Genomic DNA, 27,167 nt, shown 5'->3' with positions numbered 1-27,167 from the left:
TGTGTGTGTGTGTGTGTGTGTGTGTGTGTGTGTGTGTGTGTGTGTGTTTCTGAACAATTTCTGAACGCAACCGAATGTGACTCGCTCTGGGCCTTTTGGAGGGAAACGTGTCGTTTTTATTTTGACTTTCAATTATTTTGTGAAATCTAGTTTAAAGTGGAATAGGATAGTGCTATTGTGCCTTAATCGAAGATTAAAACGCGAAATTATACGAATCTCGAACTAAAATACCGGTATCGGCCCGTTTTAAGGAATCCCGAGTCAATCCAAACACGCCGTCTCAAATTGCCTATCCTCTTTGTGGCGGCCATATTTACAGAAACATAATTAAATTAAATTTAGGCTAATAGGTTTGCCAAAGCCTTAATAAATTTAAAAAAATAATGTGATTGAAAAAGTTCATGTTTAGGCTATTGGCTTTGCCAAAGCCTTAATAAATTAAAAAAAAAACTACCAGCTGTCAAAATAAAAAACAAAATAATCAAAATTTTACAGATTGCCTAGCTTACCTTAATTACTTTTGTTGAAATTAAAAAATAAAACTAGCCTACCTTACGTAAATAATTAAAATTAAACTTTCATCGTGTAAGTACCTAAGTTGTTACAACTAAATAGGATGAAATGAACATAAGATTACAGGTTTGAACAGAAGGTTTAAAAGATATGTGGAAAACTAAAGGGAATCTGTATTTATGTACAGTTCGGCTGCGATTCGAAGTTAAAAAAAGAAAATGACGGGCACAATACAAACTACACAAAGTAACAATATATAATTAAGAAAGTTATTAAATTTCTCGCCGAGACGCTCCCCAACATTCTTTGCGGCAACCTTTGGCGGACCAGCCGGCGCTGGCGCAGCAGTCGCACGAGGCACGGTGGATGTCGGAGTCGTCACAGGGGCATGCGACGGAGTTAACACACCCAGTTGCTCGGTGGTGGTCAGGCGGTGTTTCTTACCGCTGGGCAGCTTCACATTAATGTTCCCATCAGCAGTCCAGACATTGCGCATTCCGAAATGCCTACGCGCTGCAAGGAACACCGCCTGTCTCTGCCTTGTCAGAAACTCGGTGACCACTATGGAGGAGCCCTTCAGTGCAGTTTTCTTTGACCACACAGAGTTACGCATGTCCAGCTCAGCAAACCTCACCAGTACATGTCGAGCCCGGCCCTCAATAACCCCCCCAAGTCTGTCACAAGCAACAATGGACCTGCGAGTAACATTTGGCAAATGAAAAGTTTTGTGGCAGATGCTCTCAATTGTGCAGGCGATATCCTCATCGGTTGCTTCTGGCACACCACCAAACAGCAAATATTTCCTCCTGTGCCGCATTTCTATGGAATCAACAGTGTTGCTGAGACTAGAAATCTGCTGCCTAAGCAGCTGCAGAATGCAGCCTACCTGATCTTTAAATGATAGGAACTCCGTCGTGAGGCTGCCAATGGTGTGCGCTTGAGGTGACGCAGCTTTCAGTGCAGCATCAAACTCAGCAAATCGCTGCATCAATGAAGTCTCCAAGTTCTTTTGCATCTCCAGGATGTTATTATAAATTGCCATGACGAAATTGATGTTTACAAAATAATAATTAAGTTTTAATTGTTCAGTTATGTAGTGACAGTGCAAAATATTACAAAAGTCCAAAGGTCTGCTGGCAGGTATGTACTAATATTCACTGAAATGACATGGGAAGCATTCACCAACACTGTATGTGATACATATATGTAATATCTATCAAATAACACAAAATGTATAATAAACTTTAATTAATTTTAATAAATATTTGACTATTAATGGGAGTGACTTGTTTGTTGTCTCACACCTACCATAATATAATTCTTCGAAATGAATCTTTTCTTCTTTCTTATCATTGTCGTCGCAGTTGTTGTTGTGGAACTTTGATGTGGGTTTTTGGATATTATTAATAGAAAATGAAAAACGGGGAAAGGAAATCGCGGAATAAAAATAAAAGCAAACGGAATTTTGGAAAGGTGGTGGATCAACAGGATAGGGTAGGTGTATACATAGTTGTAGGGTAGTACAGAATAGTAGGTAGAATATTCTGTAAATCCATAAGTCAATGTGTAAATCTAAACAATGAAGGATGAAAATTATGAAAGGGAAAAAGTGGTTCAGATTGCCAATGTTGTGTTCCATAGATCATACACTATATATTTGGTGTTCCATGTGAATGTAAAATTACTGCGTTTTGATTTTGATTCAAATCGGAATCGATCCGATGGGTAGTCTCGAAATCAGATGGGTTTCTGAGCGAGAACATGAACCTGATTCCTACTATATCTATCTAATTTGCGAGTTAAATCAACTATTGTTCCGATTAGAAATGTCAAAATTTTCCGATCGGCCAGTTGTGAATCGCATTTATGCGCCTCGACTCAAAAAAGACCATAAAAAACGCAGTTTTCGATCGGGAGAGACAATCCAAATCAAGCTGCAGGTACTATATGAGTCTAGCAAGATGTTCAGATATCCTAATCTCATTCTTGTAATGATGGAAGTAACACGTTTCTCAAAATGTATACGCGAAAACCAGGGTTTGACAGAGATATCGGGCTGTATATCATGAAAATATCTACAAGGAGATTTACTGCTTGCTTTCCACACAGTTTGCCAAGATTCTAGATAAATAGCAGGGTGACGTTGACGTTAGACTTTTTTTTGCTTGGATGAAAGTCCTTTGGGCCAAGTCTTCATTTAATTATCGGGATCCTCTTCCAGACTTCTAATGAAACGAAGTAAGTAAAAAAAAAACTTGTCTAGAACTCTACTCAATGCTCAAGTCAGGATTGCACCAGGGTCATATTCTAGAATTCTACTCAATGCTCGAGTCAGGATTGCACTGGAAATACGACCCTAATGGCAAGAACATTGAGTGCTCTGCTGACTGACTGATGCTCAAGTCAGGATTTGAGTATGGCTTAAAGCACTCGAAATCATACTCAAGTCCCTGCCATTAGGGTCGTATTTCCAGTGCTTGTGTTGCCAGTGCAATCCTGACTTGAGCATTGAATAGAGTTCTAGAATACGACCCTGAGACTCATTGAGTTAATGTTTTCTTCATTTAATTAGTGCAGAGTAATATATATATAATATAGATTTATTATATCATTATATCTAATGAGGCGCCATAAGTTCGTGACTTAGTAGACAAAGGTGCGCGAATTTTTAATTTGTGTTGCCGATAAATATGCCTAATAATTATTAGGTAACCTTGGACACGCAATTTCATATACCTTAAGTATCTGTCCAAAATATAGATATACATTTTAAGCGCTTTTAATGTATTTTTAAAGTAAATCTTCAATAACATTCTGGTTAGTGAATGAATGAAAAATATAATATTATATCGATATAAATACGTTATGAACATGTGAAATTATTAGGATACATAATAGATTTGCGGTAGAATTCTCGCTTTGTTGTCGCTCTGACCACGTAACGTAATAGTACGAGAAAGTGATGGGTAACCCTGCCATTTCACGCACACGTTTGCCCGTCTACAGATAGCGACTTGCTGTATAATAGTAGTAGTAGTAGGTAAATAATTTTCGACCGTTGTATGGTGTGTCCGGTGTGTACTACCTGGTGCCCCCCAGTGGGCACTGAAGAATTCTAGGGAGATAGGGGAAGCATTTGGGGGCGTTGATACTGTCTAGGTGCTACCACTTTGAAACAAAAAACCTGAATTATCTAAATAAACTACACACTACATATATAATTTTATTAACAATTGAAACATTATATTAAGAAAGAATGGATTTATATAAAACAAATGCTTATATTATGTATGAAGACCCATTCATTTAACAACTTTCTATTACATACTGAACATGCTTAGCTAGCCATTCTTTCCATTCATCTGAAACTTTTTTCTCTAGGGTTATTTCATGGAACACATCACTTCTTGATTTTTCCTCAAATCCTAATTTCTTAAACATTCCTAAACTGATTTCATTTGTAAGAGATATTTTTGCTTCATATGTTTTTAAATTAATGTGGGTTATTCCATACAGAAGCATGAGAATAACAGCTTCCCATCCAAGTTTCTTTCCTCTTGCTGAGTCTTCTGCTATCATTATTTCTATTTCACCCGTGTTGGCCTCTTTGTCTGTGATAAATATGTTGGTATCTCCTATCATAGCATCTGAAAAACATTTCAGTTTTCAAAAAATTCATAGGTACTTGATTGTTTTTTACTAATAATCGACAATAACCTATTTCATTTTGTTTCTCTTGGTATGCTTCTTTTTCCAGGATTATAAATGTGCATTCTGGAATAAAATAAATTTTCATTAGAAAAGTCAAATTTAATTTTATGATAAGTTATTTTAAACTGATGTAAACATTTAGTTGTATTTATATATTTAGCAAATAAAAAAGCAAGTTTATCAAAATTTCATCACCTGTAATTAACACTCTTTATAGTATTAATAGTATAGTACTTGAAGAATTTATCAAAAGACATACTATTTTCATCCTCTATCCATGATTTCTGCATTTCATATTCCTCTTCTAATGTCAATGGTTCCGAAGCTGTGAGCCTCTGCAGTTCATCTGACTTCAACCATTGGTGGTATCTGTCCGAACAATATTATATTAATAAAGTAAGCATCGTAACTTCTAAATAACGTTTACGTACACATACTTTGGTACATGGTGTGCTTGATAAGGAACAAGAATAATTTTCTGACTAATCATTTTTGTGTTCGTATTTAATTTCATGATAACTGGAAGTTCTGTTTGTAAAATTTTGTTTACATTAAAATTTGTTATTTCCTTATTCTTCATTAAACTGAATAGCTCTCAAATACTCTCTATCCTATTTACTCGTCACATTTTTTTTTATTAAGGCTTTGGCAAAGCAATCAGCCTAAACATGAAGTTTAATTATGTTTCTGTAAATATGGCCGCCACAAAGAGGATAGGCAATTTGAGGCGGCGTGCTTAGATTGACTCAGGATTCCAACGGGTCGATACGATACTTCGATATGCGATAGCGAAGTGACCGTTTATTTGCCGCGTTCTCACATTCGTGCGATAAGCGATGCGATCCACGATACGCATATGTAAACGGTCACTTCGCTATCGCGAAGTTAAAACGAGTAGCGTCGCGAAGTTAGATACAAGTGGCGACGCGAAGTTACTTTTTTTTTCTTATTTCCTGGCACTATGGCATCCAGCCTTTAGCCATAGCAATTTCGATTGAGTTGCCAATTTTTGATAATTCTTCCAATACTTTCTTCCTTCTTGAGACTTCAGGATATCATTGTCGTCGCAGTTGTTGTTGTTGTGGAACTTACTTTGATGTGTGGTTTTGGATATTAATAGGAATTTAAAAACGGGGAAAGGAAATCGCGGAATAAAAATAAAAGCTAACGGAATTTTGGTACGGTGATAAACAAGATAGGGTAGGTAGTATGTTATAGGTAAATCTAAACAATGAAGGATGGAAATTATGAAATGGAAATGAGATGGTATTAGCTGAAAACAATGTTAAGTGGATAAATAATAATCCAAAGTTTAATAACATTGTTCCTTATGAACTGAGCCAATACATTATAAACAGTTATTCGCAGTGTTGCCATTGTAGCCAGTTTTTAGCTACATAGATTTATTTAGATTTACGAAATTATTAGGTACAAAACAAAATATTTGATAGTGAAATCTTTTAGTAAGAAAAGTATAAAATTGGAAAAAAACGAAAATAAAGCTTAACCTTCAATATCACAAGATGATAATGATTTGATTGATATTGATGATAATTATTTTTTCGATTTATAATTTGTAAAATTAAGAAAAATATGCATTTAAAACCGCAATCCCATAATTATATTTTTGTTCAGCCACTTTAGGCAATTTAACTTAGAATTAATTTCTTGGAATCTAGCAACTTTTTTAGTTAAAGTTTAACTACTTCCTCCTTGGGCAACGTGGCAACACTACTTATTCAAAAAGTTGACAACCAACGTGAGCTACAAAAATTTCTTGAAAACAAGTCTCTATACACTATGTATACAGATGGTATACATAAGATTTATGACCCACGGGTTAAATTATCTGAATGCTTCAAGCTTAACAACTATTGTAGTATCTTCACAGCGGAGTGTTATGCTATTTACTAAGCATTACTTTATGTAAATATTCTCGAAATTGTTAATATAATTACCTTTACTGATTCTCAAAGTGTATTGGCTGCATTCAATAACAAACAATATAAATATAATTTGTGTTATGTATAGTATATAATATAAAACAATTGCTACATGACATGTATAGTAGATGTAAAAATATAACATACAATGTGGGTACCTTCATATTCTGGTATTACTGGGAATGAAGAACATGATGGAGCTGCATGAAGAACAGCAGATGAAGAACATTCCTCTTGTTTGAAAGTACCTTACATTGACTTCCACGTCCAGTTCATGTTGTCACCGAAGTCCTTATGGATGGAATATTGAAGGAAAGCGACTGAAATAAAAGCAAAGTGGTACACCAGCATACAAATGAGCTCGCCCGCTCAACCTTGGTGGAATAAAACGCATCTAGACTCACGGAAGCAGATAACTAACTGCAATCAATAGAATGAGATTTGGCCACTGCAGAATTCCTGCTCATCTAAAGAGATTGGGAATCCTTCAAAATGATAAATGTCCTCATTGTACCGAAGAAACAATCGACTTACAACATATCATTTTCACCTGTGTTCAATACCGTTTTCATCGTCTAATGCTTGTGGCAGAAATAAAGGACCTTTGTGTAGATGACAGTGATATTCCAAAAAACGTTCAATCGTTACTCTCAAGAAAAAACTTATTTAAACCAATATGTAACTTTATATCTAACACTGTGAAATTTAAAGTGTTTTTGTTTTACTTTCTAAGTGTTATATTTTCGTTATGAAAGTGATTATTTTGACGATGGGCTTAATATGAGCCAAGTACCCAGACCCGTAAAAACCAATAAAAAAAGTCCCTTTTTTATTAATGGTTTTGACTTAGATACAAGTCCTTTGAGTCATGTCTTCGTTTAATTATCGGATACTCAGTAATATTCCATTGTAGTTCTAATAGATTGTTTTCTATTTATCTTAAATAACTTAGTTCACTTATTCAGTTTTTTTACATAGTCTTTTAAGCGGCAGTAGTCAATATTTAAGTTTTCACTCTCACATAGATCACATTATCTTCTATCACTTTGGACAAGAACTTTGAATTCGTAATAAGTGGAATTTTAATTTTAATTTTAAATTTATTTTAAAAGGATAAAGTATTTTGTAATTTGGTTTCAGTTAAGGAATATAGTTCTAACTTTCTTCATTGCTATTTCTTTTTTGTTTTTTTCTTCATAATATACTTAAAATAAAATTAATAATCTTTGTAAAGACCGTAGTTGTAACTATAAAAGCCTGCCATTTTCTTATTCGTCAAGCTTCAGATAAACCACAGAGTACTTTATATATAAATAAGCTGCTAGCGATAATACGTAGGTACAAAATGAATTGGAGTAATGCGCGGGACTTGTATTTTTAGAACTATATGTATGAAACCGAAGAACTCATTTGAAACCCAAAACATCCAAACCACAAAATTAAACACAAAGTTAACGATGGATGGAACCGTATTAATATTATAAAATTACCAGTCAATGAGTTGAAAGCGAAGAAGTTAATGACAAATTTTCGTGCGTATCTTCGTAAGAAAAAAACAATCTATAATTTCGGGTATGGGGGTGGAAGATGTATATGACCTATATGGTTCTTTACTTGGAAAATTTCTTGTGGTCAGTGTATGGCTGCGAACGCACAATAGACACTGAAGATAATGTAAGTATTTTTATACCATTGTATATAGGTAGGTGTCGCGTGTAATGAAATGTAAACATTTGTTAATATATATAATAATATTAGATATATATAATATACATACATAATTAGATATTCCAAAACCAAGTACCTACTTTGTGTTATGTTCAAAAATATGTAGTAAATAAGCATGTCATGGACTTTTTTTTTTAAAGTTTACTTTTATTTCAGAAAAAAGTAAACAACCATTGATATATGTACACTCGGTGTTTTATAATAGTTATCCATATCATTTTCGTAATAATTATTACAAAGCATTTGCTTTTTTTAAATAACGTTTGTGATTTTATCATTATTATGCATTGACTTACAAATAAATGGACGACGGGTCTAATACAAAAACCACGAAAAAAATGTCCCAAGTCAACCTATTCGAAATTTAAATTGTAATGTCATCGCAATATCGCGCTGTCAGTAGAACAAATGAAGACTAAAGCGGAGTGTCGCGCTCTGTATACGATTTTAGCGCCTTAAAAGTGCGGACACTTTTTAATGTTATTATGTAACCACTTTTAAAACTACGGAATTTATTAGATTTTAGTCATTAGATTTTACTATTGAAATTGACACCAAATATAATTACTACGGATTTATATACTTCATAAACTGGATCGCGCACTTCGATATACCAATATTACAAACTTACACCTTATTTGGTTATGTTAAGGTTTATTTTAAATAAAAGTAACAAACCGAGGTACGTGAGATAGCTCGAAGTAGTGGTCTGTCTTTGTCTAACAAGTTGCCCAGGCTAAATAAAATCATCCTAGGTAGTGTCTAGTGTATTAACTTTTTTAATTTTGGTCATTGACCTACCAACTTTTGGTTAAATAAAATTAGCTTAAAGGTAATATGCTTTTACTGTAATAATACAAAAAATATATATCAACAATGAAACCTTCTATCATGAAGTAGCATATCAAACAAGTGTATACTAATTTGAATTATGAAATAATATTAGTAGTTTTGGTCATCCATAAGCGGCCACATTTTCTGTAAAAATTAAAAAGTTAAAAACAATATGGCTGGCTGAAACAGAATGAAAGAGACGCATTACTATTTTGAAGCCTCTCACTCGGCTCGTTTTATTAACTTAGTGCGCGATCCAGTTTAATATACAAGGCCGTGATAATTACCCCGTTTGGGTGTTGTCCGAGAATTTACAATAACCTTTTGTTGTATACGTTTTAATGAAAATGCATTGTATAAATATTTACGAAAATAATATGGATACATGCCATGAAATACCAAATGTTTACATTTACCATTGATTTTAGTTTTTATACTTCTCTCTAAAAAAACCCCTTTTTCACCTTTACAAAAACTCGTGTCCTTCGACTCGTGCTCGAAATACCGCTGCTGTGATACCGCTCACGACGCGATCGCACGAGTGGCGATGCGATGCACGACGCGAATAGCGAAGTGACCGTTTACACATGCGTGTCGTGCATCGCATCGCCTATCGTATGAATGTGTGAACGCGTTTCAATTTCTCGACACGATTGTTTCGTCGATTGAATCGACGCTAGTGTAAACGCGGTGTCACACATGCGTGTCGTGCATCGCATCTTTATTCGCATCGCCTATCGCACGAATGTGAGAACGCGGCACGACGCGAAAAGCGAACTGACCGTTTATACATGCGTGTCGTGCATCGCATCGCCTATCGCACGAATGTGAGATCGCGGCACGACGCGAAAAGCGAACTGACCGTTTACACATGCATGTCGTGCATCGCATCGCTATTCGCATCGCCTATCGCACGAATGTGAGAACGCGGCATAATATACAAGCTGAGAAGAATAAAGTAAAAACGGCTGGCAACGCAACGGTCATCTGCACCTAGGAAGAAAAGAAATCTAAGATCTGTTGACTTGGTTTTCATTTATTTTGTAGGTGAATGTACAAATTAGAAAGATAAAGTAGGAAGTATCGAGTACAAAAGTATCGGTGTCGAAAGCAATACCTTTCTAATCAAAATTTGTGATCGAAAGTAAAAGTACTCGATACTAAAAATTATCGATACTTCTCTTGGCGTAGGTTGTACTACATCATCGAGTATATAACCAGAAATAGAGACAAAATGTCATACAACTTGTTTGAAAATTATTCTGCCATATCATTACTGTCACAACTGCGCTCCGATTGGCTAGCCTGAGTTCGAAACAATTGACGGGTGTCGTCAATAGTTTCACTTCAAATCGACCAGTTAACTAGAGCTTTGCTATAATGGACAGAAATTGCAAAATTACATAATTAATATTTGATTACCGATGAAATGTGCTTCCTTTTGTTTTGTAATTAGATGTTTTGCTGTTTTTCCCGCACCACCGAATAGAACAGCACGGCATTGTTACAGATATTATCTTTATTACCATAAATACAGAATATTTTTTGGAATATACGGAGACGTACACACAGGTCAGTATATTTCAGTGCAAGCGAGAGTTGATATTTATAAGAGCTGTATCGCTAATGTGTTACCAGGAATCATTGACTTACAAATAAATGGACGACGTGTCTAATACAAAAACCACGAAAAAAATGTCCCGAGTCAACCTATTCGAAATTTAAATTGTAATGTCATCGCAGCATCGCGCTGTCAGTAGAACAAATGAAGACTAAAGCGGAGTTTGGCGCTCTGCATACGATTTTAGCGCCTTACAAGTGCGGACACTTTTTAGCGCGGACCCGACGTCCATATAATTGTAAGTCAATGCCAGGAATATATGGCCCTTATTTCGTCTATGTTTCTGGTTATATACTCGATGACTACATACATACATCGAGTATGCGTAGGTAATAAATTATGAGGAATTACCCAAATTGCGGGGAATTTTAACTAGATTGGAGATTTTGTGAGATTGGCGCTATTTAGGGATTCTAACATTTTATAATTTTTTTTTAAATCTATCAATTGCTGATGCGTCGCTAGTTTGATCGTTACTGTTAGAAACACTATTTTGAACTATATTGACGTGTTTTTCAACATCGCACATCACTCGTATTATTAACAAGCAGCTTAAATAGAATTATTATCAGAGCCATTGACTTACAATTATATGGACGTCGGGTCCGCGCTAAAAAGTGTCCGCACTTGTAAGGCGCTAAAATCGTATACAGAGCGCGACACTCCGCTTTAGTCTTCATTTGTTCTACTGACAGCGCGATACTGCGATGACATTACAATTTAAATTTCGAATAGGTTGACTTGGGACATTTTTTTTCGTGGTTTTTGTATTAGACCCGTCGTCCATTTATTTGTAAGTCAATGATCAGAGCACTTGATTCTGAATTGTAAAATTACCAGTAGGTGCGTGTTAAGTTCGCGGTTTTTTCTCCCGCTTAGGCCGGTCCCCGGTATGAAGCAAAACGAAAGATTTTGATTTCTTAAAGAGCGTTTAATGTTGAATCTAATTAAAATAAATAAACGATTTAAGGTCATCTAATTTTATAATTAGATTTACATGTAACATTCTGTTTACATTCACAGCAAATGTAATAGATTGTTACATTTTGAGTATCTTAATTCTTTATTATATTTTTAAGCGATGTATTTCTAATAAATTGTAATGAAAACTCGAGATGTGGGGAATATGAACTTTACTCTCCCCAAATTTGGGGATTTTAACTGAGATTCTTGGGGATTTTGAACATTTGACATTGGCAACGCTGAATAAAAGCCACAAACCTCTAATACTAGAATAGAATAGAAGCATAGAATATGGGGAATAGCGTTACATTTCTATCGCCGTGACGGTCGTTCCGGTTCCAAAGAAATCACAGTGATAAATCATCGTCTATTACTTCCGTGACCTTGTCACGCCTATAACTTACATCACGATATACGATTTTAGCCAGCGGCTTCTTTCTAATACTTATAGCCGTTTTTTGTACAATGATTTAAGTTTTTACTCCCTTTGTAATAAGTTTCAATTCCATTCAAAAAGTTGATTTTGGATTTAATGTAATTTTGTTTGTTACTTATTTAATGCGAATCTTTGGATTTTTTAAAATAGCAATAGTGTAATGTAATTATATTTCTAGTAGAATACACAAAGTAATAATAATACGTAATTTATGAAATACCAACTCTTCCTATAATAAAACAATACATATATGTATACAAAAATATTTTACTTTGTTCATAAATAGGTTTATAATAACTGCTGCAGATTTTTTTCATCCCCTTCCCTTTTTAGTTTCATTCCCATTCCCTTTCTAGTAGTAATAAGCACCTACGACTCTTGTGAGTGAGCAAAGAAAGTCATCCTATTTCATTCGCTCTCATTGCCGAAATGGCCCGATTTGAAGAGAACTACGAGTGGCGCGCTCAGTCACCACGGAACGGAGATCGCGCATTGTATCAAATACGTATGACGTGATGTGAGTGACGGGGATAGCTATTGGAACGGAGGAACACCTATGTGACTTTGGAATGTCGTTCCTTCGGTACGAGTCACGGTGATACTATTTGACATCGGATCATGGTGATTTTTTCATCGTGACGTTATTTGTCACCCACCTCTAAGATCATACACCGTAATAAGTAGGTATTCGATTCGCTCGTTTTTGTTTGGTTTTGCATGTGATAGATGATAATTTACTTTTGATAAGATAACATATTTATCACGAAATGTGACTATTTCTAACAGAAAAAATGTTAATCACTATTCTGTGATAACTGTGTAATAAATGACTGGACCATCATAACTGTTTCAAGTCAGGTATATAGCTTAGGTTTTTTGTTTAAATAGCTTACTAATATTGAGTACGGTGTTTACCAATGTTCCACATTTTATTGAAAGCACTTTATCATTACAGGGAACAGTGCCTCGAACATAACAATGAATCAATACCAGACAGAAAGGAGATTAACTTGGTGTTATGCGGGGTTGGCGTTACTTCTCGCGTTGAGTACAATTTGCATAGCGATACCTTTTAATCACTGGAAAACAACGCTCGATGTATGCCCTGGAGGTTATTTTGAAAATACTAACTGCGGTTGCATATTTTTTGGCGTAAGTACAACACAGTACTTCAATGGGGGCCACAATTCGTACTGTTGGTATGCCGTAATCGCACCTATACCAATCTTGGTCTACGCAATATTGCTGTTCCTGTTCCACATGTACAGAGTATGTATCAGCGACGTTGGAAAATATGAGGATGAAAAGTCTACAGCTATGGAGGAAATGTAGGTATATTTTATTTTCTATGCAGAATCCTATGTGTAATGTAGTTCATAACAATGTTATGTTAATAGAAACGTGCATTGCCACTATAAAACTAGAGTATCATTTCTGGATCATGTCTTACCCACTTTAAAGCTTTGTCTCTTTTTCGCCAAAAAGTTTTAATGACTTAAATATTTGGTACAGTATTTGCCTTTGTACTTTTAAAAGTTTTGTAATTGTATATTCTTCAATTACAGTGAAGGAGAGTCCATAGTGGTTTCAACCCGTCACCAAGTTACCCGCCATAATGACGCAGTTATCTACTGCTGGATCCCAACGTCCTGCTTTGCTGCTATCTTCTGTATTTACAACATCGTCCATGCAGCAATTATCACCAATGGCTTTGTCAGGACCTGCACTCAGTATAGAGGGTTCCTAGCCAGGGTAAGCTTACAAATTTTTGTATTGTTAAATTTAAAACCATAGGCAGAGTCTCAACATAAAGTGCATATCTGAAATTTTTAAGGAATAAAATGGACTTTATTGTAATTAAAATACTATAATATTGCCGATTGGTGAAAACTTTATCCAGTGGTTGTAAAGACTTTACACATAACAAAAATGAGAAGCACATCAAAAATTAGCATTTATAACATTTATTTGATGTATATGTGATTGTATTTGTATTATATATAAATAAATAAATAAAATAAATAAAAATAAATTGTCTATATTACTTGCACAGTAATGAATAGAACATAATGCTTCATATCAACAATTGCAGGAAATCCATGCTGCAGGGGATCATGTAACCGTCATACACTTCCGTCTGATGTGCCAGGCAATATATGATTTTATGGACTACATGCAGAAGGATACACTTAACAGTCGCCTTGGGACCATCATCAATACAGGTGTGTCATTACAGCTGGCTATTATTGCATCGTGGGTCTCTGTTGTTCTCTGGGCTGCAGTCACTGTGTATACCGCTAGACGAGCTTATAGAGAACGCACTGTTTTAACCTGCTGTGGAAACTAGTCTGTTTTCGTAATTTTTTTAACACTTGGTTACATTATTAGCATGTATTTACCCAGTACCAAGTAACTTATTATATTAATGTTAAAGACCAATGAATCGACTCTAAGCAGAAAGTATTAAAATTAATTAACTGAGATCTTACCTTTATAAAGCAAAAGAGTAAATGCTGTATAATGATGTATGTGGGGCGCACTATAACTTTCCAGAATGAATAAGAAAAAAATACTATAAATGGTCAGAAATGAATTTATTGTTTCTCAAACTATTCTCTGTTAACGTTATTGCACTTTTTCATATGAATGAACCAATTTTTAAAATATTTATGCCACTCCTCCGTGACAATCTCTGAAACATATTTTTCATACTCTTCAACAGCCTCTTCAGGTGATGAAAACCATTGACCGCGTAACTGGTTCTTAATTTTCTGCACAGATATTTAGTACTATATACAGGGTGACTGGTTGAACGAAATAAATATTTAAAGTGGCGAATGAGTAGCTGATACCCACCCCGAATATGTAAAAATATCGCCCCAAAACATTATAAAAAAAATATATCGTACCATTTTACAAATACTAATACTCTGTTCGTTTGAGCTACTCTACGAACAGCTGATTGTTAGGAAAATGAACCGCCCGCCGCCCCGCGCCGCGCCCCGCGCTACGAGCGCGTGTCAAGCCTCTCTCGCTTAAAATGTTTTAAAAATAATTCCATTTTCCCTTCATACTTTGATTTTGGCTTAGGACAGGCAAAAATACCAATTAAACTACGATAAATTATTTTTTAAAGTACACAATATTTTAGGCAGTTGTAAAAGACAAACTAAGCTAGTAGGTATGAGCATGGTTTGGTATTTTTGGCGTATTTAAAAAATGGAATCATACCTATTTACAATAATTAATTTTGATTAAATTTACAAATTTACGGCAATCTTAACAATGTACGGGTGAAGACCGTCTCTGTGTAAGAGTTTCCACACTGTCCATTGTGACACTCCGAATCGTCTTGCTGCATTTCGAGTACTCCGGCGTGGGTCATGCTCAAAGTATTCAAAAATCGCTTCTTGTAGGTCCACTGGATACGGATCCCTTCCTCGCCCTTGAGCATGCGAGGGCACAGTGAACTGCCCAAAAGTCCTCAAACGAAAATTGAGTCCTAACATTGAAGTGTAGGATGGAACTCGCCGTTTAGGGAACATTTCACGGTACAGGTCCCTAGCACCACTAACTACATCATTTGCCATAACATAACACCGTATCATGTCCCAATACTCCTCATTTGTGTAGTGATAAGGCATCGTTATGTGTCACTGCACTCCACGGAATTACACAGTTGAATAGACCGATGTATCACGGAAAACAAAGATCGGCGCGGCGGCGGGCGGCGCGTGCGTTTAATCGCAAAATCACAACGTCCTGACTTACAGAAGGGCGTAAGCGAACTAACCCGGCGGACGGACGGCGGGACGCGCGGGCGGGATTGGGGTAGCCGGCGCAAGCGGCCTTCAACGAGTAGTGGCGGGGGTGTCTAATGCACATGCGCAGAAGATTTTGTTTTGACGAACGCGGTGTCACGCGCAGAGTAATACAAAATGTTAGAGCCAGTATTTTCTTTAAATAAAAATGTTTAATTTTTTTTTTTACATAGTCGTGTTATTTTTACATATTCGGGATGGGTATCAGCTACTCATTCATCTCTTTAAATATTTATTTCGTTCAACCAGTCACCCTGTATAAGGGGTTGTTCAAATATAGTAGTTTAGTTAACCTTGACAAATGGAAGAGCCCTATGGGACCTGACCCTATCCTTGTTCTGGCGAGTCCTTCTCCTATCTTCTTCTGGCCAGTAAAATTATTGCACCTGCACGAGTGCCCACGAGTGCCTTTGAGTGCCCGCGAGTGTCTTTGAGTGCCAGCGAGTGCCTTTGAGTGCCCGCAAGTGCCTTTGAGTCCCTTTAAGTGCATTTGACTGCTTGTGAGTGCCTATAAGTGCCCGCAGATGCCTTTGAGTGCCGCGAGAGCTTTTGAGTGCCATTGAGCGCCAGCGAGTGCCCGCGAGTAAAAATGGATAAATATGGATATTTATCCATATTTATCCTTTCTACTGAGTATTAATTGCAATGATATTTATCTATGACCCATCTCTAAGCATGCTACATTTTTTGTACCTACTATGACGTCACAAGAACTATTTAGTGATAGAAACCTCCTTCCGCTCGCTCTAAATCGCGTATTCCATTCAATTAATCGAATCGAAATAAAATAATTTTTGTTCAAGTATTTGTTGATTACAAGTAGTCGTAATATTAATATAGTAGAAAAGTGCTAAGATTAGATAGTTATGTCCTTTATTTTACTTGTTTCAAAAGAATGTTGATTAAAAAAATTTAGACTTTAATTTTTTATCGACTTCAAATATTAAAATTATTGTCCTTCCAATAAAATGAACTTATTATATAACATCTTTTTGTAATAGAAGATCTTATCGATTGCGACTGCCTTAGTTAATTTTATTAAAGTCTGAGATGTAGTCGAAGTCAAAAAATGTAAACAAAACTGCCACTGTCAAAGTGACATCTCATAGACCATAAACCTTTTTTCCACGTTCGTTTATTAACAGGTTCCACTGTATTCTGACTAATAAATTATAATTGAATAATACCCTTTTGGGTTAAACAATTTACAAAACTGTTTAGAAACATTTTGTGTCATAAAATATTTTCAATTAAAAAATTACTAGAAAATGATACGGGTCACGGCCCATAGAAAATTACGCAAAAGAAACTTTTTAGAATATTTTTTATATTTAAACATAAACTATGTTTTGATTTCTATATCCGTGGCTAACATGTCAAATATTGACTTTTCTTTTTACTCACGCAAAATAGGGACACATAACGTATGTTCATGTATAAACAAAAGCTTATCAGTTTTTGTTCTCTGTTGTTCAATAATTTATTATAAGGGAGTATAAAGACAGAACAGATATTAGTATGTTATCTATAATTACTATACTATTGTTCTCGCTATTTGACCATGTACACATACAAAGAAAGAATTTAGAAAAAACAAAAACTCAACAACACGACGCATACACAGCGGAACACATTCAAGGAACACATTCGGTAACGACAGCCGTCATAAACCGAATGAGAAAATCGCGGTGATGCACTGGTGGGGGTACAACCCGACGACTTAACCCGTTATCCATCCCTATCGATCAAAAACTGACTTTTCATTTTTCAGTTCATTATAATTATCATCATTTAACAATTATCAAATTTATTATTTTAATTTTATTATTATGAATAAAAAACATTTCATTTAATAAATGATTAAAGTAATAGTATTATGGCAATTAATTATTCACACTTCTACTTATAAGTCGCCCTTCCCACCAAATAATGTGGTAATATGCTGCTGCGGTAGTTTTCATTTTATTGCATATCTGGTGTTTAGAGTATTAATTAGATCTTGTAATTTTTTTTTTGTAATAATTCGATGGATATTTATAAAAGTACATTAATTTCACTGGCCCCGTAATGAATATATTAATATTATTCCTTTAATATCTAAACACCCTTTTTACACGAGTAATACCGTAACAAGTTAATACACATTATGCAATCGTTAATTTTTTCCGTAAGTGATGATTATTACCTTGATGATTGTGTTTCATGTAACGCTTAAAACAATTATATTCGTGTGTTATTTTTATTTTTATGTAGAATGTATTTGCATAATTATATTACTGTTCATTTATTGATACCATACATCAACTAATATTACTGTAATGTACTATTACTGTATACACTATCGCTTGGATTTCATCCGAATAAAGTCGTAATATCGTATTACCGTATTACCGTTACCCTTTTTGACACCATATTTCAACGAATAATATGGTAATGCATTAATACTGACTACGAAATCGTTGGGTTTACACGCGAATAATATGGTAATGATGCGTCGCATACTATACTTTTGGCCTGCAATTTCAGTAATATTATTTTCATCACAAACTTTATTTAGTAAAACTAATACAAAATATCATAAAAGAAAAGAAACTGTAAAAAAATTAGCTTTGTTTTGACATAGAAATAACTATCCTACGATGTACCCGAGCGGAGATATACATAAAAAATAGTTTTCTAATTTTCATATAAAATTTAGAATGATCGGTTACCATATTCGCTGGAGAGTGCGAAGTATTTGTGTTTCTAAATAACAAATAAAATAAAAAATCGAATAAACACTCAGGACAGCCAAAGGTTGTTCATCCCCGAAACATTGCCAATAGTATAAAAAATCTTTCCACGAGAAACAGTTTTTTGAGATTATCTTATTAAATATGGTGTTTTAAATAAAAAGTAAGTATAATTTGATAATATTTTGTTTGTACATGCACACAATTTAAAAACAATATAAAACATCTAGTATAAATTTTTAGCCCTTTTCACTGTTCCACTATTCGTGGAATATTTTTTGTAAGTGCATCACCTTTATTTACATTTTTTGACTTTGATTTCATCTCAGAGTATAGATGGTTTTCTGTTGGCAATTGATGAAATTGATGAATGGCAAGACAAATGAAAATGTTACTGCTGACAAAATATGGTAAAATCTTATTAATCAGAAGAAGTTTACTTAATGACGACCTCGTGTGAAGTTTTTGAGATTTGTTTATTATTTTCGGATTTCTAACTCAACGCTACGCTACATATTTGCATCTTAGGTGGGATAAACTAGACCACCTTCGTCCTCAAAAGCAACGATTTATCTACGATAACGGTTGAGCGCGTTCTTAAGTGTAGGAGCGGCAACCAGTTTTGCCAGACTTTTGCGAAGTTAATTCGCCAATTTATGTGTGTTAAGTAGCCGATATTCGCCCAAGCCATAAAATCCCTAAAAATCAAGGAAAACAATTCTACAATTCTGCTTGCTGCAGGACATTGGAGAATATGAACTCTCTTATTTCTCCAATTCCCCACAGGTAGATATACTCAAACCCTCAAATGAGTTATTTTACAATTCCATTCACCACAAAATCCCCAATCAAATTTGTAATTCCCCAGACATTTTATTAAAAAAAATAAAATCGCCTTTTCCTATTTCAAACATCGCCGAGTCGCCGATCACTTTTTTAGTTGCCGCCTGACCCCTCGAAGTAGCCTAAATGGTGAAAAATCGCGTAATCTGGCAACCCTACTGGCGGCAACTAAGTGAATTTCACTTACTTTGGACATGCGAAGTACGTACACTTGCGGCGTCTATCTAGATATATGTCTGTGATCCGAACTAAAAATATTATGAAAGCTTTAAATAACGCCTCACCACGTGCCGCCACGAGCCCCTCTAGCGGCGATGGATCGATCGATGCTATACGTTGCATTCGGATTTTTTTGTCTAATTTTCTGTATTACAATTTGTAAACAAACAAAAAACAAAATACTCGCTTAAAATTTTATTTAGTTTTTAATTAATATAGAACGTAATGGGTACCACAAATGACCTTTCGCGTTGATACCGGCCGTCCGTCTGTGGTACAGCTGACATGCTTTCGTTTCTGTGCGTACATTGCATTGATAGAGGGCGGCGGCGGTCGCATCACGCGTGCGTTCGATATACATTGAAGTTTTGTAATTTCAAACACCTTGTTTACTTGTAAATTTAAGGAATTACAATGTTTGTTTGGAAGAAGTTTAGTAACTAATAAGAATAACACTTCAAAACAGATTTCGTAAAAATACGATAAAACATTTTCAATCTCCTTAAGTATTAGGTTCTCAGATATGGCCCCATACAAGAAAATACTAGTAACGATGGTAAGACTACGTAGTTCTTGTTTTCGTTAAAGGTCTTTCTACACTCAGTATAGGACTAAAGTGCCCTTTTCGTTAAAGGTCTTTCTACACTCAGTATAGGACTAAAGTGCCCAGAAGGAAAGTGATTTGTGAAGTTGTAAGACTAACTAAAATAATTTAAAAACTCCTACAATACATTATCCCCTGATTTATTCACATATGAATTACTTATAAATAAATTAGAGTGTTGAAAAGTTGAAATAGTAGTCTTTATCCTAGGTACTTTGTTCGCATACATAATTCTATTTTTTCTTGTCGTTATTTCTATTTTGACTCGAGGACTATTGTACTCCTGAGGATTTTTTCTTCCATACCCGAAAATAGACAATTTATTTTTCTCCAACACCGGTAGGTTCAACTTCTTGGAAATCTTTGTAGTGACATATGATCTTTGAGACCCTGAGTCTAATAATAATCTGCATGTGACCGATTTGCTGATCTCCCTTTCGTTCTTCACTGTTACTATTGCAGTCTGTAATACAGTGAATCCATTGCTATTCACAGCAGTTAGCGAGGTCTCTTTCCTTGCTTTAAATTTTTCCAGACATAGAGCTCGATGATGTTCTATTTTTCGACAGTAAGCGCATTCTTTTTTCCGCAGCAAGCAAATCCGAGAAAAAATATTTTCTGACAAACAACTTAAATAACGTTTCTCAAGCTTCGCTCTTCTTTCTTCAACTGTCTTAATACTCTTGACACCGGTCTGGGTAATGATCCTTTCCGCAGAATATACAAGATAGTTTGCTTCTTTTAAGCTTGGCAAAATCTTTTATTCCTTCTTTTTGTACTTTGTTTTTCTCTCTCATTTGTTCATATGTCCGTTTCGTTGATGCATTAGCGTGGCCTCTAGGATAGCTCTGTTCCACTCTTTGTGGACGTTCACTCTTGTTTTCGTATTTATTTTCTTTTCTCATGTTCTTATTTTCCATATAATTGCCCCTCTTGAAATCATTAAATTTTCTTGCAGGTTTATTTTTCATTGATTCTCTGTTCTAGTATGTCACATGAAGTGTCTCTACTGTATAGTTGTCCTTTTCGGTGGTGTTATTGCTTGGTAGTATCTTGTTCGCTTCTTCTTTTGCAGATATTATCACTTCCAGCTGCTTTCTCATTTCTCCAACTGTCTTCTTTCATTTTCATTCTCAGATTTAATCTCCTGGGAATTTCTCTGTAATGAGATACCTTAATATTATTCTTCCCAAGTCATTGTAGAACCCTGAGATAGCGTTCCAATTCATTAAATATGGACCTACAGTCACTTATTGATGTATCTGCAGCTTTCATTTTGCTGAGGGTGCTGTAATGCGCGTCTATTAGACAACACCACATACGTTGCTGTGATCCCAAACTAAGTAGCTAAAGCACTTGTGTTATGGAAATCGGAAACAACGATGATACCACAAACACCCAGACCCGAGACAATATAGAAAAGTTAGTTTCTACTAAGACCCGGCAGGGAATCGAAGGACCTCTGAGATGGCGACACCATGAAAACCTGTGTGCAAGCCACTCGCCCACGGAGACCGTCAATTATCTATAATCTGTGATCGTTTACCATATCTGTCAGTTAGTATCTTAACAGCGATTGCATAATTTTTATTAATAGTCTCTAGTCCGTCTACAATCCTACGAGGATCTCCCTTTTATGTTGACTTCAGATAGAGAAGCTTGTCAATATCAGGTATTGGTCTATCATAAATATTGGACTTGTACACGTTCCAAAATTCACACCACATCAATATGTCTCCTTGAAATTTAGGTGATGAAAGAGTTGGCAATTTGGCTGAAAAACACGGCTGTGTTCCTTATCCATCTGGACCTCCCTTTTATCCTTATCCCCTATCTACACTTTATTTCAGCTAAAATCTCTTCACCGTTGAATTGAATATTGCTCATGTCCGAGATCTCATCTGGTGACGGTTGCTTGAAATTCTAAAATATTCTTTGAGTTCCGTCGTGAACCGTTTAATCATATTCTTTAGTTTAGATACACATATTTGTGCTTTCTGCACTGCTTCCTTTTCATCGCTACCTTCTTTACAATAAGCTTCAGCTTCTGCGCTGTACTCTCTTATTCTCCTTATTATTTGGTATAGTCTTGATTTAATTACATAATCTATAGAGGTCTCATCATCGTCTGACCCCATTTTGTCCTGTACTAATGGGAATAATCTTAAATAGCTACATAACAACTGCCAATAAAAACCAAATAATGTAGTTTGTATAGTGAGTAAATAAGTAAAATAATCTTCTATTTTGAAGTCCGTTAACACAAGAAGCGATCATAATAAGTTTCTTAAATGATTTTTTTTTTACAATTGGAGCACTAAGTGGCAATGAATGTGTTAACTATCAGGATCTTTATTTAACTAGCTGCACTTTAGTTTCTAGAATGTTCTATTCAGCAGTAAACAACGCGCGGCCTCAGGTTTTCCTCTTTTCGGCCTGCGAACGTTGGATGTCTCACCTCTTTTGAGATAGTAGCAATACAAAGCTCAGCCTTATTTCCCAATACTCAGCATGGAATTTGATAAAATATTTTGATTTTGTCCAGCACGTCCACCATGTCGGAAAACAAGAATCATGGTAGGAAATGTCTATTGTGTCAGGAAATATTCACAATGTCGTGAAATGTGGACAATGGTGTATAACATCTACTATCAGTTCGAAATACTTGGGAGGCTCTTAGAAGCTATACAACATATTCCCTGGTTTCCGGATAATAATGTATTCGGCACACCTGGATTCTCCGTCTTGCTGGCTGCTGGCTTTCAACATAACTGCTTCGCTATTAATGTTCAGGTCGTCTCGATCAGCTACCTCCTTCCATCTCCTGCAAAGATTATAGCCAGATGAGTAACCCTGATTACCCGTCTGGCCGGAGCACTACAACACGCCCATGGTGCCTTCGGTGTGAAACTTCATGGTCAACTGCAAAACATAGCTTATATCAGAAACGCCAGACTCAATCATCGTGTCACAATGTTACGACGTAGACCCAGACCCTACACTTTCCAACTCTTTTAGGGGCGAGGGGATAACGCAACGTCTCCGATGCCCGCACGCTAAAACACACATGCGTGGTCAAGTGATCACGCCAAGACTCTAAAATCGTTCCCAGATCTTGACTCACATAGTTAGAGACGAGATATTCGATCTGTGACGACACAAGAGCGGTTGGTCGAGTACTTAACATCAGTCAGAATATATCCCACACCGTGCGTGTGGGCACACTTTCGATCTGTAACCTTATGATAATTGGACCAAACAAAGATGCAAATTTAGCACAGATGCAGAGGGTAAAATATACTATAGATCACCGAAGAGACCATATTATACAATACAAAATATTCGGTTAGGGCACACCAATGCTTAGAATAATCAGACTGCTGTTACTCCGGAATCTTAGATAAGGTACTCAGGGTATACTCAGCTTTGGGTTGGGAGGAAGGAGATGCTCATCTGCTGATGCTGCTCCCGCAGCTTGTGCTTGACGACTTCCACATTAAAACTTCTATACAACAGCAACGTTTTACTGTTTGCCGCTTCCCTCCAGGAAAAACCATAGACTCTCTAGACATTACTTTTTACCACTTAGTGTTGCCATCTAAAACTTATAAAGCTTGGTTGTCACTCACCTAAAGGCTCGCGTCAGACGCGATAGTCTCCATAGGCCAGGTCAATTATAGACATGCCGCCGTTGTCGCCTCCTCCCATGTCTTAAACAGTGGGAGTAGTGTTAGATTTAGCATCAGTCCAAGGGCCGCAGTTGGGACTCCTCGTGCAGCTCGTTGTCGCCCTATAGGCTAAATTTTAAGGGCCTGAAGAAGTGCGCATTTGAGCACTCGCTTTTACGTAGTATCGGTATTAAGATCTTTCACTTTCACTTCTCTCAAATGCATAGAATAGAATACTAGAGACACTCAGAAAGTGTTTTTGCAGGAGTGTTGGAAAATCCAAAATCCCATCTTGATAATTATTATCTGGCTATTTACAACTCTTTTAATTAGCTATAAGAATGATTGTTCATTTAAGATTTAAAATAGGACTTAAGGTCCACTTACATTTTTATATAAATTAAATGCACTGTAAGTTCTACTATTATTTTATACAAAGTGTATCACATTGAATAGAATTGTGTTCATATTACATGACAATGAAATTTTACCATGTATGTCAATTAAAAATATTATGTTGAAAACTTTTTTATGCACAAAGTTATACAATAAGCCAATTTTACAATGAAGACTGAAATGTTTTTTATAATTTGAGTAACATTATTATTGAAAATTGTATTCTCAATGCGTGAATGTATGTACAGATAAAGCACATTAAACTTTGAACTATTCTTATCGTCACTGATACAGAGTTGAATTTAAATCTCTAGGATCAAGCTTAATGTGCTCTTTACCTTGTACATATTACACAAGTTCACATTCCACCGACTAACTTATACACAAAAGTATTGCACTTCAAAAATTCAATATAAACTTGTCACCAGTGTCAGTGTGCCTAATTAGAATTTAAGTAAGTATTATGTTAAGTCTTTGTGCCGTCCATTTTATTATTTTTAACTCTTTTATGTAATCAAATGTAATAATTAAGACAACCATTATTTATTATTTTTTTTAACTAATAAAGTATAATTACGTATTAGTTATGTTTTATTGGGCGCATAATCCATAAATTAATATTTTAGCCTGATTCAGAAAATGAAACCAGATTGTACCACGTAAAATATATTTGTAAATAATAACCACAATACAAAAACAACAATATTATCTTCTAACATTTGATACACCTATTTAACAACATTGGGCAAAGTGTTATTTATTTGTAAAAATATAGGTTAACACTTTAATAAGACAAACCAAATTCGAACACTAACATATTTCCGTTAGCAATTCTTATTATATATCAAAGCTACCATAGAAATTTAAATTTTGGTAGTGCGCACAATATTTGGAAATCCCATATTTTTGTTTAGAAAGAAGTAATTATAATCGCATGAATTAGAGGAATATCCACTTATCTTACAAGACTATGTAAGATACGTACAAACACCAACAAGCTGCAAATTTGGTGCTAATAGAAAAACTTCATGAAATAGAGAAATACACTTCACAATAACAGACAAATCTATTTTACATGAAATATTATTTTGGCAACATGTAGTACACGTATATACAATTTGATTTTAGGCCCTTTTTTTCTTAATCCAATTAGAGATGAAGAAATGTCGATCCTACTCGATCGAAGTAAATCATCACACCTACGTGTGATTAAGATATTAGAGTTTCAACGAGCAGTAGAAACATTTAACGCGGACACTCTGTGAAATACAAGAGTAACAATATATAAAACAGAACATTTTTATTGTGAACATATGAACTATTTGAAAAACACTTGGGAGGTAATTTAGCAAATGGTAACATTTTCGGGGGTACACTTTCTTAATCCTTTGTTAACAACATAATCAGTCTGTTTTTTTATCCCTAAATACTCTTGTAAAACTTAGTAAATATAAGGCAATATTTTACTAAAGCCGGGTATTCATTACTATGCGCAACGTCCTCCACAAGAGGGTGCAGTTCTGTGAAATAACGTGATTGAAACATTAATTGTTGCACGCTAGTGCTATTGCGTAACTCCATTCCTTTTTATCTAAACTTTTTATTTCTACAGAACACCGCGCACCATCAATCGCCAGCTTAACTTGGTGCATATTATATAATATAAAAAAACTACCGTATATATAAAATCACAAAGCACTGAACAATGTCCAGTGAAATGCATTACTTGAAAACACGCATGAGTACTTTTTAAAACATATCATAATCTTAGTATAATGTAATCCTCAGTTTAGTTAACAATTTAAGTAATAAAATGTTACGGTATAATTTTTATGGCTTGTTACTTTTCAATAAGAATGTGTATGTATTATCAAAAAATTTGTTCCAGTATATTACATATTTATCAAATTAACATTGCTGTAAGCTACTTTATTAGAGTAATAGTTTATTTGGAATGTTCAACATCATCCAAACAAAATAATGGCACTATAAAATTAGTAGGTATGTAGACCCTGAAGCAGTAAATATTCTTTCAACATTTTCGGCAATTGTAATATATTTTAAAATGATCATTAGATCAACTTTACTAATCATTTCAGTATAGTAGCCTTCCTAAAATTAAACTTGAGCCACATTCTGACATTCTGCCTCCCAGTCCTTTGGGATAAATTTATCTATATATTGTAGAAACTGTGTATATGTACATGGATCTTCACAAAATGGTAACCTTAACTCCATCGGAACTTCGATCTTGGTGTTGTTACGATAAAATACCTGAAACATTTTATATTTGTTTCTTGATTACTATAGTGTCTACAATGGACTTTATAATAATTTTTATGGATTACATTATGTAAATAAACTGAAGTATAATATTATTATACTGATGGCATGCAACACCTACACACATACCTTAAAGTATTAAAGTCTTTTGATATGTAATTAATAATTAACAATTATCAAAACAGATATCATTACATAATTCATTTACATTATATTAAATCTTTTTAACTGTTACTTATACTAACCTTCACAAAGAAGCTGTCCTGTTCAATTTCTTCATGTAACTCAAACACTAAGCTGGCTCCATACTCTGGCTCAAGCAGATCCTGGAATCCAAGGGTGCGCCACAGTGCTACTACATTCACATCATGCCCAGCATAAATGTACATAATTCGGCCATCCATGTTTACCTGATTTATAGTATCTTCAAAGGATTTCTTCATTTCATTGAATAGAGGACCTTTAAATAATTAAATTACATTAAACTTAAATTTTGTACCTGGTCACATTAAATACATATAGCGACTGAACTGGCAACCGGTACTATCTCAATTTTGTAAAGATTTCACTATTTTATAATATGCAAGAAATTCCATTGTTTTTAACATGTATAATAAACTAAAAACTATGTATTTTATTTTAATAAACCAGATGCTATATAAATGACACAAACAAGTTTGTTCTTCTTCCTGTAAAGTTGTCGAAATTGAAATAATACTGGTTGCCAGTTCACAGTCAACATTTTGTTGCGTCACACAATTATATACTCCCGGACACGTAAATCGAGCCACCTTGCATTTTTATCGTTAAAAGGCTGAATACAAAAGTATTGTTATCACTGAAGAAAACAGT

The 27,167-nt window shown here is 35.0% G+C and overlaps 2 protein-coding genes across 7 annotated transcripts in view; one reads left to right on the top strand and one right to left on the bottom strand.

The window, feature by feature from the left end:
• Positions 1 to 3,411: 3,411 nt before the first annotated feature.
• Positions 3,412 to 4,982, bottom strand: LOC113233234 (N-acetyltransferase 9). 2 transcript variants are annotated; one of them, XM_026468275.1, is made up of 4 exons: positions 4,662 to 4,982; positions 4,484 to 4,593; positions 4,231 to 4,287; positions 3,412 to 4,160 (listed from the first exon to the last, which is right to left on the bottom strand). In XM_026468275.1, exons 1-4 carry the CDS (start codon positions 4,802 to 4,804, stop codon positions 3,820 to 3,822), a joined length of 651 nt encoding a protein of 216 aa, XP_026324060.1. In that variant the 5' UTR covers positions 4,805 to 4,982; the 3' UTR covers positions 3,412 to 3,819. The 2 variants fall into 2 exon arrangements, with proteins under 2 accessions (XP_026324060.1, XP_026324061.1); XM_026468276.1 differs by having other exon boundaries at positions 3,412 to 4,148.
• A 7,416-nt stretch (positions 4,983 to 12,398) lies between these two features.
• LOC113232866 overlaps positions 12,399 to 27,167 on the top strand; it is a 37,186-nt gene continuing 22,417 nt past the window's right edge. For 2 of the 5 annotated variants that reach the window (XM_026467730.1, XM_026467729.1), the window contains exons 1-4: positions 12,588 to 12,607; positions 12,689 to 13,077; positions 13,315 to 13,501; positions 13,842 to 13,971. In XM_026467730.1, the coding sequence (XP_026323515.1) occupies positions 12,728 to 13,077; positions 13,315 to 13,501; positions 13,842 to 13,971 (667 nt within the window). In that variant the 5' untranslated portion in view covers positions 12,588 to 12,607; positions 12,689 to 12,727. The other 3 variants (XM_026467727.1, XM_026467728.1, XM_026467725.1) reach the window with 3 other exon arrangements.

The sequence above is a fragment of the Hyposmocoma kahamanoa genome, unplaced genomic scaffold, assembly GCF_003589595.1.
Source record: "Hyposmocoma kahamanoa isolate Upper Pololo Valley unplaced genomic scaffold, ASM358959v1 78, whole genome shotgun sequence".
Classification (NCBI taxonomy): Eukaryota; Metazoa; Arthropoda; class Insecta; order Lepidoptera; family Cosmopterigidae; genus Hyposmocoma; species Hyposmocoma kahamanoa.
Note: the sequence above shows the minus strand (reverse complement) of the source record. Positions and strands in the feature narration are given on the sequence as shown.